The following is an 18,704-nucleotide window of genomic DNA, read 5'->3' as shown; positions in this document are numbered from 1 at the left end:
ATTGTAAAAATTAAGCACTTTTTATTACATTATTTTCACTGGAGTTCCTCTTAAAAGCATCAAGAAACTTTTTTTTAAAGAGCATTTATACCCAATTATAGAGTCATTCGTATAAGGGCACTTTCTTTTGCTCTCAAAAAAGTCTTATCAAGACAATAAAAATAACAGATTTTTCTTTCCATACATTAGTGAATTGGGTTAATCTAGGATGGAGATCGAACCAAACATTAAAGTTGTAATCACAACACTGTATACCAAGAAATTAGTATAAGTGTCTAGCGGTAAAGAGGTAATGAGGAAAACAACTCAAAACTAAATCTATAAATGGAAATGAAATTCAGAAATTAGTAATTAGAGGAAGAGCTATTTTTCAGTCTACTCTGGCAGGAGGAGCTGGTGTCTTGTGCTTGTTTTTAGGAGGAAATTGAGACTATAATTGGGAACTGGGGGGGAGTTTAGACACTCATGCCAAGTATCCATGACGGTATTAGTATTGTCCTGGAGGTAGCTGGTCAGATATTCATTTAGACATACAGTATACAGTTTATTTTTGAAATTAATTCCATTCCAAATCTTCAAGCAATGGAAATTCAGGTGGCTGCTAAAAATGTCCGAAGTAACTTATTCTCTGAATGGCTTAAATTGGGAATGTTTAAATGTTTATAAACTCTGGACCAAATATGCCAAAAAGTTCCAAGTGTTTGACAGCCTCTAGAGCAGGGGTCTCAAACTCGCGGCTCGCGGGCCATTTGCGGCCCTCGATACAATATTTTGTTGCCCGTGCTGGCAAAATCTTCCTTATAGTTCGCTTCAGTGCTCCCAAGTAATCCGCTGCATCCCTGCCGCTAAACGAGGGCTGCAGAGCCCCCAAATCACCCGGGGGGGGGGGGGGGGGCAATTTGCCGGCATTTCCTGGAAGGGGCAGAGCTTTCAGCTTCAGCTCTGCCCCTCCTGACGTCAATCGCAGCGCATCGCCGCCTCTGCCAGCCCCTCTCACTCTTCCTTCACAGAGAGGGGCAGGGAGCGGCGGCGATGCGCCGCGATTGACGTCAGGAGGGGCAGAATGGGAGCACAGAAGCGAACTATAAGGTAAAATAGGCAAAATAGTTCGCTTCATTGTGAATTTGATTTTGAAATAAAAATCAATGCAAGGGGGGGAGGCGGGAGCTGCTGATTGACTTTTTTTGTGAAATCTCTGCGGCCCAGCCTCATCCTGACTTTGCCTCCTGCGGCCCCCATGTAAATTGAGTTTGAGACCCCTACTCTAGAGCAATTCAGATCAACACTATTAAAAAATTTGGATCTTCTAACTGGGGTCAAGTATTTACAGTGTAACACCTTAACTGAGCTTTCAATAAGATTAACATTACTGGAACACTTAACTGTATTCAATCACAATTTTGATTCCATTGATCAAAAGAGATAGCGTTTCCCATTGGGATTGCGTCCTAGTCTGAGTCAGGAGATCAGCAGAAATCATCGAGAATTTATATATTATAGAGGTAGTAGTAGAGAGGAGTGAGTGTGAAAAATGTGCCTTTTCTAGAATACCTAGTTTAAAGGGAAGAGGCGACTAATCGTGTCATTTTATGATAAAAGGTACTTTTTATAATAATTTTGAGAAACACTCATCTATGGGATGAACTGGTCGCTAATAATGACCACATCTGACATCTAGTGGTGTAATGGATCTTTGCAGGTGACTAGACGTCAATGCTGCTAGCCTCAAGCAAAAAGATGGAATTGTATTTAGTTCACCAAGAAAAAGTTACATTCATAAGAAATTGGATACACTGAAAAATGATCAAGAAGATGTCATCATTTTAAACGGGTTCATTTGTAAAAGGCTGCTATCTGAAAACTGATCAGTTACTTTAAAGGGAATCTGAAGTTAAAATAAACTTATGAGATAATGATTTGTATGTGTAGTACAGCTAATAAATAGAACATTAGTAGCAAAGATATGAGTCTCATGTTGTTTCCAGTACAGGAAGAGTTTAGAAACTTCCGTTAATATCTATGCAAAAGAGCTTCTCTGACCAACATAATCAGAGAGTTCAAAGAAGACAGTGCTGTTTTCTGAAGCATTTATCTCAACTTGTCTCTCACAGTTTCTTGTTTAAGGTTTTACTGCAGGGCAGTTCAAAGGGCCATCAGCTCTGCTCTGTTTCATAGTTTAAAATGCAGAGCGTACTTTGTAAAGTAACTCTTAGAGAATGATCTGACGTTATAAAAATAACGATATATAACTGAAAATAAAATTGAGACTCTTTTCTTTGCAACTAATGTTCTATTAATTATCCGTACTACACATACAATTCATTATATCATACTTTTTTCAGCTTCAGTGTCACTTTAAAATCCTTATTTATATAATGCTTTATATAATGCTATATAACTTTATAGATAAGTGACTGAATAGTGTACTGTTTATTTAACCACTTGAGGACCACAGTGTTAAACCCCCCTAAGGACCAGGCCTTTTTTTACTACCATGGCCACTTAAGGCCTCACTGCAGGACATGAGCGCACAGCCTGCGCGCGGTCTCCTGCAAAACAGAGCCCCAGGACTTTACGTGAGGCGGTCCTGGGGCTGCTGCAGCGGCCACGCCCAACGACGCTATCGGCTAGTAGTTAAAGAGACACTGAAGCGAGAATAAATCTCGATTCAGTGCTTATATTCAGCAGGAGCATGTGTGCCCCTGCTAAACCGCCGCTATCCCGCGGCTAAACGGGGGTCCCTTACCCCCCAAATCCCCCTCTGCAAAATGAACGACCAACTTGGTCGTAGATTTTGCTGCTGTTGAGGCAGGGCTAACGGCTGCAGCCCTGCCTCTTAGCGCGTCTATCAGCGGCGCAACAAAGGAAGACTGAGAGGGGCGGGGGAGAGGCGGAGATACGTGCTGACAGACGCGCATGAGGCAGGGCTGCGGCCATTAGCCCTGCCTCTATGCGGAAGAGATCCCCGGCGAGGACGGAGGGGATTTGGGGGGTAAGGGACCCCCGCTGTGCGGCGTGATAGCGGCGGTTTAGCAGGGGCACACATGCCCCTGCTGAATTTGAGCTCTGAAGCGAGATTTATGCTGCCATGTTTATTTCCTTTTAAACAATACCAGTTGCGTGGCAGCACTGCTGGTCTGTTTGGATGCAGAAGTGTCTGAATAACACCAGAAACAAGCATGCAGCTAATCTGTCAGATCTGACAAAATGTCAGAAACACCCGATCTGCTGCATGCTTGTCCAGGGGCTATGGCTAAAAGTATTAAGCCCTATCTACACGATACGATTCTTTGTACAATTCGATTACGATTCTATTTACGATCCCATTAAATCCGGCATGTCCGATCAGGATTGCAAAAGAATGTCAAATCAAACTGAATCGAATCCCGATCGGACATGTCGGATTTAATCGGATCGTAAATAGAATCGTAATCGAATCGCACAAAGAATTGTATCGTGTTGATGGGGCTTAAGAGGCAGAGGATCAGTTGGATAGCCAGGCAACATCCGAGGTGAAAATTAACTGATGAGAAAAACAATTGTATCTATCCTCAGTCTCCTAAAAATGACTTTTTTTTTTAGATATCCCACAGTTTTATTTTACAGTTAAATCTAGTTTTTAAGTTTTTACTGTTTCATTGTCTCTGCTCAATGACACCTTCATTATAGTATGCCAGAATCTATGAATTATTAAGCCTTTTGTCTATTGCTGAAAGCATTAGAGGCAGAAAGTCAGCAGGGCTGCCAGGCAACTGGTATTGCTTAAAAGGAAATAAACATGGCAGCCTCCATATACCTCTCTCTTCAGTTGCCCTTTAAGCTCCATACTCACCACCCGATGGGTTCAGCGAGGTCCCCTTGATGACGGTCATTAGTGATGACTCTTCTTGCTGGCGGGTACGCATGAAGTCAAGCGACGTTATTTATCATCAAATAATGACCGTCATATCGGATCTCTAAGATAACCAACGACTCCTGTAGTAAGTACCGCGATCGCTTGAAGTCTCGTTTGCGCCCGTCCTGTAATGTCATGTGACTTTGCACTTACCCTGCTGGCAGGAGGAGGTGTAGCTGACGGAAATTTTCCCGGAATCACGGAAATTTTCAATGGTGTTTTTTTCTGTATGTGTTTTTGTAGAAACTATTTGCAATCCAATAGTTAAGGACTGCCTTTCATAGACTGGAGGACATTATTGTTAAGGAAACTAAGGTATGGTGGGATTTGTCTAGTCTAAAACAGTATGTGGCAGAGGAAATAATTCCTCGTGGACTTCGCATCAAGAAAGTCCCGACTACCATTTACTCGGAGCAATTCGTTACGGAGTGGAATGAGATTCTCACAGATTGCTCTTTAAGACTGATGCGCCTTATTATTGTTTACGAGGAGAACAAACTCACTGAACTTAGATCAAAGGTCATTGATATCAAGAATAGTATAGGTACATCTTACAATGTTGAAATGTACAGTGACCTTAACAAAAAGATGCTAGATAACATTTTTAAGCTTGAAATGATGATTACAGAAATGAAGCGCTCCAAATATATGCGAGATACTGAGGATTATGATAAGAAAATAGTATATGAATGGGGGCGCTGGGAGGGGGCACCCAAGTCACCCATGTCATATCGACAACGATCACGGTCACGAAACAGGCGGCCCAATCCAAGAAGGGTGAGTTTTAGCTCCCCTGAGGCCACAGAGGTCCAACCTGTCCATTCGGTTGGTCAAGCACATGTGCGAGGGGCGGAGGGTGGTGGGGTTGATGCTTCAAAAAACGGGGGGGGCCAACCAACCTACTACCAGAAACCCAAACGTTACAACAGGAGGGGCAGGGGGGGAAGAGGAGGACGAGGAGAGCAGGTGTCAAGAACCGTAGACTAAGTCACTTTTCTTCAGACTTGGAACAGGTTACCAATGTTGTGAATTTGTCTAAATATGCTCTTAATGAATCTGAAATAAAGGTACTATCCAAGGGATTGTCATTCTCTCCCACTCATCATTTAAATGTTTTTGAGACCATACTTGATGTAAATCGATTTGTCAGATCTCTACTTCTGAGGAAACATTTTGGGGATGTGGGGCAGGGTAGAGGTGTATCACATATTTGCGACATACCCGACATTGGTAACTTTACAGACACCCGCTGCAGATGGATGTTGGATGCTCTCTCATCAGCTAGCGGTGGTCTAGTTACCCCAGAGGATGTTGAGTCGATCCGGGTGAGAAACCCGGACTTCTATCCTTATGCCTCCAGGTCCCCATGTGTTGATACCTTTCAGGATCTGGTGGAGAGGGATCTTTTGCGGCTGTCGAGGGGGCCTCTCTGTGCGGTCGCTTCCAATCTCACCTCTGAGGAGCGTGCTGCCCTGAATAAACTGCAGAATAATCATGATATTATCATACGCAATGCAGACAAGGGTGGCTCGGTGGTGGTTTTGGATAGGGACGCGTATCGGATGGAGGCTCTCAGACAGCTGGGGGATGTTGATACATATTTGGGCCTAAAAATAGATCCCACCCCTGAATTTAAAAATAGACTATGTAGTCTTCTTTCCTGTGGGGAAACTATGGGGGTCATTGATTCTAGACTAAGGAATTTCTTGGAAATTAAATCCCCCATCATTCCCATTTTCCACCACTTGCCTAAAATTCATAAGCCGGGCTCTCCCCCAGAGGGCAGGCCCATTGTGGCTGGCATTGGGTCCCTGGGGGAGCGCCTAGGCTCCTGGGTCGATTCCCTACTCCAGCCTTTGGTTAGACGCCTTCCAGGCTATCTAAAGGACACTAAACATCTCCTAGCCAGTATGAGAAGTGTGGAGTGGAGGACTGACTATATATGGATTACAGTAGATGTCAAGTCTCTGTACTCCTGCATTCCACATAGTTTGGCATTAAAGGCGTTGGACTTCCACCTCTCCAGGTACTCCGATTATTCCGAAAATCTCCGTGTGTTCATTCTTATGGCCGTCGAGTACCTCCTGGCCCACAATTACTTCATGTTTGACGGCAGTTTCTTCCTCCAGAGACGGGGCGCCTCGATGGGCGCCAAATTCTCACCATCCCTTGCTAATCTATACATGGGGTGGTGGGAGGAACATCGCGTCTTTGGGGGGGACTGCCGTCTACTGGAGGATGTTGTGTGGTACGGGAGGTATATCGACGACCTTCTGATTATCTGGAGAGGTGATGCCCCCAGTGCAGTTTCTTTGGTTGAATACTTCAATCAGAATAATTTAAATCTACAGTTCACATACACAATAGAGACTATGTCCATTAATTATTTGGACGTTACCTTGTGTGGCGATGTGGACACTAGGTCTGTCAATACCATAACCTACAGGAAACCGTGTAGCGGCAATGTAACTCTTAGGGCAGACAGTTGCCACCCGGCACATACCATTCGAGGCATCCCTGTTGGCGAATTTGTAAGAGCCAGACGGAATTGCTCGAGGGAGGATCATTTGCCGGGAGAGTTGGACATTGTCGAGAGACGATTGAAAGCTCGTGGCTATCCATCTAGGTTAATTAAGAGGGGCAGACTCAGGGCCATAGAAAGGTCACAATTGGACCTATTGCAGAATGAGGGCGGCTTGGCCCAAGATCAATGCAAGCCAACTTTCGTCACCACTTACTCAACAGAGTACAGGAGTGTGACCAACATTATCTCCAAATATCTTCCCATTTTGGAGGGAGATGTGGGTCTCTCCCCTGTCCTGAAAGATGGTGTTAGATTTTCCAGCCGACGGGCTCCCACCTTAGGACAAATGCTCTCTCCCAGCCTATTCACATCTGGTGCTACAACGGACACTTGGCTGACAGTCAAGGGATCCTATAAGTGTGGGATCGCGACATGCAGGTATTGCCACTTACATAATAAAACTAAAACAGTTGTTTCTGCCTATAGTGGCCAAATTTACAATCTTAAACAGTTTATTAATTGTGGCACCTGCTATGTAGTGTATCTAGTTGACTGCACTTCTTGTTCTGTACAGTATGTCGGTTGCTCCACCAGGCCTCTAAGGCAAAGAATAGCCGAACATTATCTGGGGGCAGGGTGGTCCACTACCAACATCTCTAACGTAGCCAGACACTTTAGGGAGGTGCATAGGGGAGACATGAAAGGTTTCCGGTTTCAAGGAATAGAGAGAGTCATGTCACCAAAAAGAGGGGGAGACTTATACAAAATTCTCCTTAAAAAGGAGGCCATGTGGATACACCGCCTGGGGACCAGGTTACCCCATGGCCTTAATGCAAGGTGGGACTTAGCGCTCATCACGCATTAGCTTGGTTTATTTCCCTGTCTTCCCTTCCCCTCCCCCCCTCCCCTCTTTGGACTGTTTCTCCCCCCGCCTCCCCCCCCCCCCTCCCCTCCCTTCCCCCCTCTCCTCTCTGTGAGTGGGACACCGTCACCTGCATATATATATACCTTGATCTTTCCATCCACGGATAGGGCCCACATGTGTCTTATATGCTTATATGCTTCCATGTTATGTTGTGATTGATCACGCTGTTGCTTTTTGCCACTTTTTTATCCATTTTTTGGTACATTACACTCTGTATCTTGTATTTTATATTGATTTTAATGCATAGTGTGTTTGCCTCTGTATGGGTTTTCTCACAGGTAATCACCTGTCTATCACACCCAGACCACCTTTTCAACTCCCCCCTTTTTGGGGTGGGGCTTTGAGTGGCTGGAGTGGGATATCCTCCTATATATAGGAGCTTTGCCATTTTGTAACCAGCTATGATTAAGAGCTGAGACAGCTCGAAACATGTCAGCGTTGTGATGCATGTGCATATTTTACATTGGATACGTCCTAAATAAAACTGTTTCTGGAATCCTGGATTGGTGCGGACCTTTTTGCTGTACTCTGTGGACTTAGCTGATCCGATCGAGCACACTCCAGTGTATGCACCCAATGGTAATTCACATGCAATGAGCAAAGTTATGCTGAAAATTAGTCATCTAATAAACTATTTAAAAAATCAGATTCATATGGGAGCAAGAGGTTCTCTGTAAAGCATCGTAAAACAATACAAATCTCATAAAGCCACAATCATTAACACAGCTGAAGTGTTACTTTTGACAAAAGCCTGGTGTGCATTTCACGGTTCACTGCCTGCTTCATTGGAGGCAAATAATTACATATAGTAAAAGTCGTGCTGAGTCAATAAAACAATCTAGGAGCCAAACATAATGTAGGAAAAAGAACAACTGGACTACTGTATCCAAAACAATGCATGCTATCCCAGAGATGAATGTTGCCATAGCATGGTGTCCACTTACTCAGCGGCATGTAACACGGGCATCACCCATATGCTATTCAGCACTATTGTTAGGGCGACGCCTATCTGTGGAATTATATTAATTTTTTAGATATACTAAGCAGTCCAGCTACTCTGTCGCCTACATTATATTCAGTTCCTGGGTTGAGATTATGTTAGTGACACAGCAAGACTTTTATTGTATGTAATTATTTGCCTCTGATGAAGCAGGCAGTGAACCGTGAAACGCTTTTGTCGACTGTAACACTTTGGCTGTGTTTATGATTACGGTTTTATGAGATTTGTATTGTTCCATGATGCTTTGTAGAGAGCCTCTTGCTCTCATGTGAAAATAAATGGAATGATGTATTTAAAGCTTATTATGTATTAAAAGTTTTATGTGGGCTACTTGTACCGTCTTAAGATAGCCAAACGAGTATTGATTTTTCTGACAGATTCCCAGCCAATTCGATCACTCTAAAATCCTCTCTAAAATAAATAAATAAATAACTCGTCAGCACTAAACTGTAGGTAAAAATTCATTTTGAGTATCTTCTTATTTGCTGGGGCTTTAAAGTGTACTTGGGATGAGGGGATCAAGAGGATTTTTACTTTCCTTGGGGGGTTTTCCAGCCACCTGTAGTCATTAAGCTCTCTTAAAGTGGATCCGAGACAAACTTTTGCAGTTTTCATTTTTGTGTCCCTTACATATAGTTTCGGGGCATTCTTCCCCCCCAAATGCTTGTTTTTTTATTACATTAACAGATAATACTAATGTAAACTACTGGAGCCACTCCCAATTCCTCCAACGCCTCGGCGTTCAGTCCCATGCTGCAATTAATCATGGGAGCTGAGCCCGGCGAGGAGGATCCTCCTATTCTCATTTGCCTACCCCACTGTGCGCTGATTGGTGGAGGCGCACAGTGGGGCTGGAGCAGAGGCAGGAAGCCGATGGGCGAGGAGGGGGCCATGGGCAGCACGCATTGGCATCTCAGTGGGCAGCCGATTCCACTGTAGCTGTGGGACGTGGAGTTCACAGGCTGAGGAGTGGAGATACAGAGCAGCTTTGCCTGTGTGTGTGATGACAAGCAAAACATGGCCGTGCTAATTGTATCACAAGAACTGATCATATAATGTAAATGCAGTTTGCTGCTGGATTTACTGTGTAAACCATCTAAATTTTAGGTAAAATATATAGACAAGTTTCTAGCTATAGTTATTTTTTATCTCGGATCCGCTTTAAGGTGGCCATACACTTATAGATTTGCAGCAGATACGACCAACAGATTTCTGTCAGATGCCTGTCAAGTCGTATCTGACAGGAATCTATCTGATGTGGGCCACACACTAGGAACAGATTTCCAATAGATTTCAGAATGAAATCTATTGGAAATCAATCTAAATGCATTATTGGACCATTAGATCCAATGCAACTCTATGAGCCAGATCGACCTAGATTTTCCATCCTGTCAAATAGATCAAATCGGCCGCAAATCGATAGATTTGATAGAATCGATTTCCGATCAATGCCATAGAATCGATCGATGGCTGTGTATGGGCCCCTTCAGTGACCTCTTGGTCCGCTCTGCTGTGCTGCTGTTACCCCCATAAAAGCCCAGGACTGACTAGTGGGCATCCGCTGTCCCGGCCACGCACCTCCTCAATCGCACTTTCCAGGCTGGGAGAGTTCTGCGCATGCGCAGTTCTTACAGACTTGTAACTGCGTATGCGCAGAAAACTCCTGGCCATGGAAGCGCGGTCGAGGAGACGCGCAGTCCAGAAGAGCGCATCAGAATCAGAATCAACTTTATTCGCCAAGTACGGCAGGCGCCGCACCCGGAATTATTTGTGGACACATGGCAATGGCAATTTACAATGGTGCAATAATGACAAACATGAAAAACAATAATAGCAGTAATGCAACAAATAACACTCTTGGTGCGTTTAGGCAAGACAATTTATTGAGCCAGACATGGCACGTTAGCATGTGGAGCAGTGCAACCAGCCGCGGACATCCCGGGAGCTGCGTACTCTCGTCCGCTGGGGCGGCTTAGGGAAATTTGCGGGTGTCAGTTTAGAGAGAGCTTGAGTTGAGTAGGAGGACTGCTTGGGGGAAGAACGTGTTTCTATGCCTGGTTGTTTTGGTGAGAATGGACCTGAAGCGGCGGCCTAAGGGAAGGGGGTCGAAGAAACAACTGCCAGGGTGGGAGGGGTCTTGCATAATCCTATTAGCCCTGGAGGTGATTCTAGCTGTATGGAGGAGGTCCAGGGGGGGCAGGGGAGACCCGATGATCCTCTCGGCTGCACTGATTACTCTCTGGAGTTTGTGCTTGTCTTTTGCATTTGCCCCGGAGTACCAGACGATGATGGAGGAGCAGAGGACAGACTCAATGATGGCAGTGTAGAAGTTAGTCATTAGTTCCCGCGGCATTCCAAACTTCCTCAGCTGCCTGAGGAAGAACAGCCTCTGCTGGGCTTTCTTTTGTGTTACGGAGGTGTTCGCATCCCACTTCAAGTTGTCAGTGATGGTGGTACCTAGGAACCGAGCGCTGTGTACCCTGGAGACCTCAGTGCCATCAATTAAGACCGGGCTGTGGGGCGGAGCATTCCTTCTAAAGTCCACAATCAGTTCCACAGTTTTTGCCGTATTTAGTACGAGTTTGTTTTCCTTGCACCACCTGTGGATCTGCTCGATTTCCTTACGGTATTCATTCTCCCCTTTTTCGTCAATGAGCCCTAGTATGGTGGTGTCATCCGCAAACTTGATGACTTTGACAGAGTTGGCAGTTGAGGTACAGCTGTTCGTGTACAGGGAAAATAGGATTGGTGAGAGCACACACCCGCATGCGCAGTAGTCCCTGAGTTGCAGACTTTAGTTTGGCTGGACACAGAGGGAGCCAACTGACTACAGGCAGCTGGAAGAAGACCCAAGTAAGTAAAAGTCCTCTTGTTCTCTTCGTCTCAGGTTAGCTTTAAATACATTATTGATGAGGAGAAAACTCAGGAGAAAAGCTCATTGAATACGGGCAATATACTTTGGTCCTCTTACATAAGGTGCGAATACACCTGTGAAGTGTGTCGCCCGTCGAGAATCGGAACCCAATTCCCCTGGGCAAAAATCGCTGGGCTGGGCTGCACAGACGCGTGTCAGCTGTGTAGGTGACAATGTGTACAGTTGCTATGCGGGGTTGGAGGGGATGTCAGAGCAGCATGTGCATGACGTCATGCAGAGGGGGAGGAACAGTAGGATCAAAGAAATTGCCCGCCACTCGGGTCAGTTGATCCGCCAGGCGGTACGCTTTCTGGTCAGCGGTTTGGGGTCGTGGGCTGCTGTACACTAAGGTTTTAGTGCTGTAACGTTCAAAGAGTCATTACTTCTCTTTGTATTTTAGCTCAGAAAGGCAAGTTTGTCAGGGTTGCTGTTTAGAATTAAAGGGACTCTGTAACAAAAGTTTCAGCCTTATTTCTTTTATCCTATAAGTTCCTATACCTGTTCTAATATGATCTGTCTTACTTCAGCCTTTCCTAGTTGCACAGTGGCTGTATTATCTCTGTTATATAATCTAATCTTTCCTTTGTCAGCTTTGTCAGCTGAGGCAGGAATGTGCTGCTCTGCTGTGATAGGTAGAAGTTATACACCCCCTTCCACTCCCCCTCCAGGCTCTGCATTAATCACACACTGAGCTTCTCTCAGCCTATCACATGCTGGTTAAGAGCCATGTTTTTTGTTTGTAAACACTGCCTAAAAGTGGCAATTACAAGCCAGGATTGCAGCAGGGAGTGGCAGAAACAGCACAGAGGGGCCCAGGAGAAAATAAGGAATAGAATGGTATGCTTTTTATTGTAAGAATTTTAGAGTACAGATTTTCTTTACGTCTTAGGCTTGGTTCACACTTGTGTTAGTGGCAAACGGATCCATGAAAACGGTCAATCGGATCCGTTTGCGTTCCGCTGCTTCCGTTACATTTCCTCGAATGGATGGATGTGAACTGATCCATTTGCATCCGTTCTGATCCGTTCCCTTCTGATCTGGGAACTTTTTTAGCACTAATGTGAACCGGGCCTTAAAATGAAGCCCTTAAACTGAACATAAAAATCTGACAATCAGTTCTATGTTATCATTACCTATTATTATTATTATTTTGTATTTATATAGCGCCAACATATTACGCAGCACTGTACAATGTATATATATATATATATATATATATATATATATATATATATATATATATCTTGTCACTAACTGTCCCTCAAAGGAGCTCACAATCTAATCCCTACCATTGCCATATGTCTATATTATGTAGTGTAAGTACTGTAGTCTAGGGCCAATTTTTTAGGGGGAGCCAATTAACTTATCCGTATGTTTTTGGAATGTGGGAGGAAACCAGAGTGCCCAGAGGAAACCCACGCAGACACAGAGAGAACATACAAACTCTTTGCAGATAGTGCCCTGGCTGAGATTCGAACCAGGGACCCAGCGCTGCAAGGTGAGAGAGCTAACCACTACGCCACCGTGCACATACAAGTAATCATCTTATTAGTTTTTCACCTCAGTTTTGCTTTAACTGAATCAAAACCTGTGCTTACATGGCCATCCAAAGCAAAGGATGGTAATAATAATGCATTCATCTGAAAAGGGCGCCTGGAAAAAAGGGCGCCTCCTGTAGCCGAGAAACGTAAATTCGAGTATAAAAGGACACCGGATTTAGCTGAGTTTTTTTCTGGCTATAAAACGGCGTTGGATATAGCCAAAAAAAGTAATATAGCCGAGAAAATTCATTACCAGGGGCGTAGCAATAGGGGGTGAAGAGGTTGCAACCGCATCGGGGCCCTTGGGCCAGAGGTATTAGCTCTCTATTGGTCCTGTGCTCATAATAATCACTTCTATTGATACTTTGAATAGTAGTAATCATGAACAAACGTTTCCCCATCCCCTTCTTGCACCTCTGACACTGTAGTTGCCATTGGCAGGTTTTGGTGCGCCATATCAATTGTTATGTATTTAGTGCTTGGGGGGCCCCAATGTAAAATCTGCATCGGGGCCCACAGCTCCTTAGCTACGCCACTGTTCATTACTATGACCTAACGTCTCCCTACTACACAGAATGCTCCCCTTGTGGTGCCTAACCCTAAGACCCCGCCTCCTTGTGGTGCCTAACCCTAAGACCCTCCCGGTGGTGCCTAACCCTATGACCTTAATCTTCCTCGTGATGCCTAATCCTACACCCCCACCCCCGGGGGTGCCTAACCTCAGCTATATCTGGTGCCCTTTTTACACAGACAGCTCAGGCGCCCTTTTCAACTGATACCAGTAATAGCAGCAGCAATAATCACATTTCCTGGCTGATAGCGACACATATATTCTCCTTTCTCAACAACACTTTTTTTTCCGTTTCATGGCAGTTTATCTGTTGTGGAGTTAAAAGCGTTGAGAAATTAAAACCTCTACAATTCGGAGAAAAAAAAAATAGAAGTGAATTAATATTTTAAGATGCACGATGCACTTTCTCTTGTCAGGCGTCTCCCACGACATTCTTCCACTTAATTGATCATAACAAAAGCATAATGAGACAAGAAAGTGCTGCGAGGAAAGGACTACGTTTAATACTTTCTTTATGCTCGGTGGAATTTGAGAACTGTTGAAAGTGAACTTCTCTCTCTCCGGCGACGGCCCTATAGCATGGCACCTGAACTCTGACACGGCGGCTGGGAGGCCCAATCACACGGCACCTGAACTCTGACACGGCAACGGCTGGGAGGCCCAATCACACGGCACCTGAACTCTGACACGGCGGTTGGGAGGCCCAATCACACGGCACCCGAACTCTGACACGGCAACGGCTGGGAGGCCCAATCACATGGCACCTGAACTGTGACACAGCGGGGAGACCCATGTCACGTCTGTCTTCCAGAAGTGATGCGCCGCGTGGCTCGGTCCGCGTGACACTCGTATCCTCATTAGTGCAGATCCTTGACAGCCCTCTGAAATTTGTCATTTAATTATACGCCGGGGCTAATTCAGCATTGTCACAAGCCAGAAAGCACTAAACAGCCCAATTCATAAGCGTTTCAATGGCCGGGTTAATGCCGTCTATTGCTCAGGCATCGCATTAGCATTTTTCTCCGGGTTGATTATGGTTTTATAAGCAGGGCAGGAATGTGCCATCGACCTGCTCAGCAGAGAGAACGCTTGTTATCTGTGAGGACTTCTTGAGGAGGAAAATGACAGGTCTGATGAATCCTCTTCAGCGCTTGGATCATTTAGGAGTCTATCCAAATGGCGAGCAAGCAGAGAATGTGTCACAAATAGCTTGTCAGGATTATACAAGCCTGCTATAGCAAGACAACTGCAGCTACTGAAATAATTCAGGCACCCAAGACTATAAAAAATTAACCAAATGCACAATGGGAGTGTAAAGATTTACACCCTACGTCCTAAACTCCGCCCCACAACACAGGCTACACCCCCAATCCCAGCCTTTATTTTCTTACATCACTTCAAGTACATGAACCTAGCAGCGGTGTCATTAAAAGAGTGAGCCTGCCCAGCAAAATCTTGGATAAGGCCCTTCTATTTTAATAATAAAAAAAATTATAATAATTATATACCGTATATACAGTTTATGGCCCTTGTTACCTTACAAAACCGTCAACACACAATCGGAGGCAGGGCTACACATTATCAGGGGCTACACACAACTAGGTCACAACCTTACATTGCCGCAAGCCCACCACCCACCAAGATGAGAAGAGCAGGCAGCAAATGGCAGTTTGTATGGCAGCTAATGCGCTGCAGGGGCAGAGGGAGGAGGATGCAATACCCACACCGCCCTCCACTCTACTCTCATTTCCACAGGAGGCACTGATTAGCCTTGGACCTTCGCCCCTAACTATTTGCCTACAGCTGCCAAACTGGAGTCGTGTGGTGAGTGAAATCGCTCTCTGGCGGCTCTGCTGAGAGAGGGGACATTCAGGAAGGGAAGGGAGCCGTCTCATAAGGCGCCTGTGGGCACGTGCCTACAGTGTCTTATGGTAAATCTGGCCCTGTGTGTGGCAGCTACTGCTAAAGCCAGTTGCATGTGGTAAAGTATTAGACATGGAGAGAATCCAAAGACATAACAAAATTTGTTTAGGTGGTACCTAAAATGACTAACTTACAAGATTTCTTTGCAAGCTTTTCGAAAACGTCGTTTCTTCGGGCATGTTTCAGAACTGGATCGGTACCATACAACTTTGCTGTTATGTCTTTGGATTACTGCGAAAGAAAATACAAGTAATGTAAAAAACAAATACAAAAAAAAAAAAATATTAAGCATGGGACAACACGTTATGTGGCTTCCGCCACTTCCTTATAAATTTTGGTGTTCAGAAATTCATTCCAAATTCACCCAAACACCGTTCTTCAGCACCATTCATCACCGAACCTGCAGACTTGGTCAGGGAGAGGGAGAGTTCAATCATTTGGACTTCATGGCACGTTTCAACTCGATACGTCCTCCTTCAACTTTGGAGCCATGAAGCACAAGTAAGTGAACTCCCCCGTCCCTGTCCACAGGCTCAGTGCTGAACGGTGCTGAAGTGTGGTGTTCAAGTGAATTCGGAACAATGTTCCAAATGATGTTCTGTTTTTGAACACCACACTATTTCTTATGTCTGTGTGTGAATGGACAGATTCACCAGAAGTATTACTCTCACGACTAACAATGGCCGTAATTACCAAATTTTGTACAGATTTATGAATGTATTCCACGTTTTTGAATTCTGGATGAGCGTTGTAATAAAAGCGCAGGAGATTTGGATAAATGTCTAGTAAGCATGCTCAAGGAACATTAAAATTGTAAGCGAAACTGCAAAAAATTCTAAGCAAAATTGTTATGGAATTTACAAGTGGGAATCAAAGCTCACCTTTTCCAACAGGCATACATTCTAACTTAGGCCATTCCTCCTTCGACCTCACGTCTAGTTTTACTCCTTACTAAATAAACACGCCCTGCCTGTATGTATACTGCATGCTTCCCCACCTCTTGTTTCCTCCCATTCCTTTAGATTCAGGGCTCTCTCACCCGCTTGTGTCTTGGAATTTGTTATCCATTACATAGCTCACACTCTGTTATACACCCCACTGCAGCCAAATAAAAGTCTATGGGGCCGTTCATACCGACACAATGTGACACGATACAACGGAAGTGACGAGTCTATGGCGGAGCAGGGTCTTTTAAAAATGTACGCGGTGGTGGTGCACCGCACAGAAGTGTAATTTTACAATACGCTTCCGTGCACTTCCGTATTTCCGAAACAGGAAGTGACCCCAAGAGAGTGTCACTTCCTGTTTGGCTGTCAGCCAGAAGGGTATTACCGCATTATTAACACAGTAATCCCCGAAGGCCTGTTTTTGGCAGTGCGGTGTGGCCCCCGGGCTGCACCGCACCGCTAACGCCAATCCTTAGTGTGCAACCGGCCTCAGGATCAGGTGTTTCATCAGTTTTCACTTGCATCAAGCCAGAGTGTTTGCAATCTACTGTTTACGGGATGACCTAGCTTTTGTATTAATATGTGCGAGGAGTTAGAAAGAACTAATTATATATGTATGGTTCATATTTAAATGACTCCTCCCATCCAAATTCAGACTCATACGTTTAAACCTACAAATTCTACTTTTAGGGAGGAAAAATTCCGATTCGATGGACGGCACCAGAAGCGATCGCTTATCGCAAGTTCTCCTCTGCCAGCGATGCCTGGAGCTACGGCATTGTCATGTGGGAAGTCATGTCCTATGGGGAGCGGCCATACTGGGAGATGTCCAATCAGGATGTGAGTAACCTTACTGCGCTTTATATTATTAGATTTTCCTGTGACCTATTTCACTTAATTGGTTTCTGTAATTAGCTATTGTTATAATGAGTCTTAAGCCTGTCACCAAACTTTCAACGAGAAAAGTTATTTTGCCGGAAGTACCAGACCTAGACCTCGAGAACAAGAAGACTAGTGCTGAAGAAAGGCAAGTTTGGGGTTAGGCGGTTACTGGTGCCCCGCCCCCCCCCCCCTCCGATGCGTGCATGAAAAAGGGCACAGTGAAAAAGGCTTGGCTTGATAATGAAATGGCCCAGGTGGATAACGAAATCTGATATCGATAAACATCGTTGTCAACCTTGGTTAATGATAAATACTATTGTAATTACAGACGGGAAATAATAATGAAAAGATATTAACGTTAAAAATCATTACGTAATTCAACAATACAGCTTAACCCAACCCTACTCTCACACAGAACCCTTCCCTGGTGATGCCTACAACTAGCCACTCCCCTGGTGGCGCCTAACCCTAATTACCCCCCCTCCCCCAACCCTAATTACACCCCCTGGTGATGTCTAACCCAAACCCCCCTACGGTTGTGCCTAACCCCAACCACCCCCCTGATGGTGCCTAACCCTAACCACCCCCCTCCCTCCTGGTGTTGCCCAAAACTTTTATTCTTTTTCTGCCGTACTAACGATAATTGCATTAAAGTCTATGGCGGTGCCCTTTTCGTCCACCCTCAGCTGACGCCCTTTTTTCCTGCTACCCCTCAGACCGGGGCTGGTGCAGTGTCTCCGGAGGACAGGCACAAGTCGAGACATCGGAATGTCTACAGACATCCTGCAGCTCACCGCACCATGCTGCTGCCTGCACTATGTGCTGCCCCGCCCCCTTTCTTTACCAGTTATAGTTGACTTTGGATGTAGCAGTAGTGTGTTTGCAAATTATGGAGCAGCTCTGGTGAACTTGATAGAGCCCAGAGCCAGGTATGAGCCAGGTATGAGTACAGCCCTGTGCCCCTGCTGTGTGCTAGTAAAGAAGGAAGTCAGCACCATGCAGAATGCTTCAATTTCCGTTTCGTTGATGTTGGCTGTCCTCATGGTTATCTGTATTCACTGAATATGCTGCAGAGGCCATTGGATACAGTTACAGCTATTCTATAGAAGCCTTTCTTCTCCTTGGGAGAGTATCTGTTTTTTTGTTTTTATTTTCGCTTCAGACTCCCTTTAACATCCTGTGTTTACCAGTACTGTGGCAGTCAGCTGACACAGGTGAGGGATCAAATTACAACTTGTGCTTAGTTATAGATGAGGGGGAATTAGACAGGCTAAACTCTATAAATACATACCGGGTGGATTTCTCTGTTTTCCTTCTGTCCTGTGCAAGAGTTCAGGTCCACTTTAACAGCAAAAACAATCTCAGTTTATACTTGAGTATATATGGTAAGTGCATTTGATTGTCCCCTTGCAAGCTGCATACAATTTGCTTTAAATTTGCATGAAAGACAGATTATCAGGATCTCAATGTCTGTCTCTACTGATCAGACCATATTTTAAAGCATACCCGAGGCAAAACCCAGGTCAAAAGTTAAATACTTGCCTAAGGAGAGTGGAGCCTCTGGATGCTGTGGAGGCTCCCC

General features: G+C 44.9%; 1 protein-coding gene across 16 annotated transcripts in view; it reads left to right on the top strand.

The window, feature by feature from the left end:
- The window catches only part of EPHA6 (EPH receptor A6), a 1,277,595-nt gene that overhangs the window by 1,223,786 nt on the left and 35,105 nt on the right, over positions 1–18,704 (top strand). For all 16 annotated transcript variants that reach the window (XM_068270648.1, XM_068270650.1, XM_068270649.1 and 13 more), the window contains one exon: positions 16,931–17,080. In XM_068270648.1, coding sequence (XP_068126749.1) covers positions 16,931–17,080 — 150 coding nt within the window. The remainder of the gene's footprint in view (positions 1–16,930; positions 17,081–18,704) is intronic.

The sequence above is a fragment of the Hyperolius riggenbachi genome, chromosome 2 (genome assembly GCF_040937935.1).
Source record: "Hyperolius riggenbachi isolate aHypRig1 chromosome 2, aHypRig1.pri, whole genome shotgun sequence".
NCBI lineage: Eukaryota > Metazoa > Chordata > Amphibia > Anura > Hyperoliidae > Hyperolius > Hyperolius riggenbachi.
This window is presented reverse-complemented; position numbering and strand designations above follow the sequence as displayed.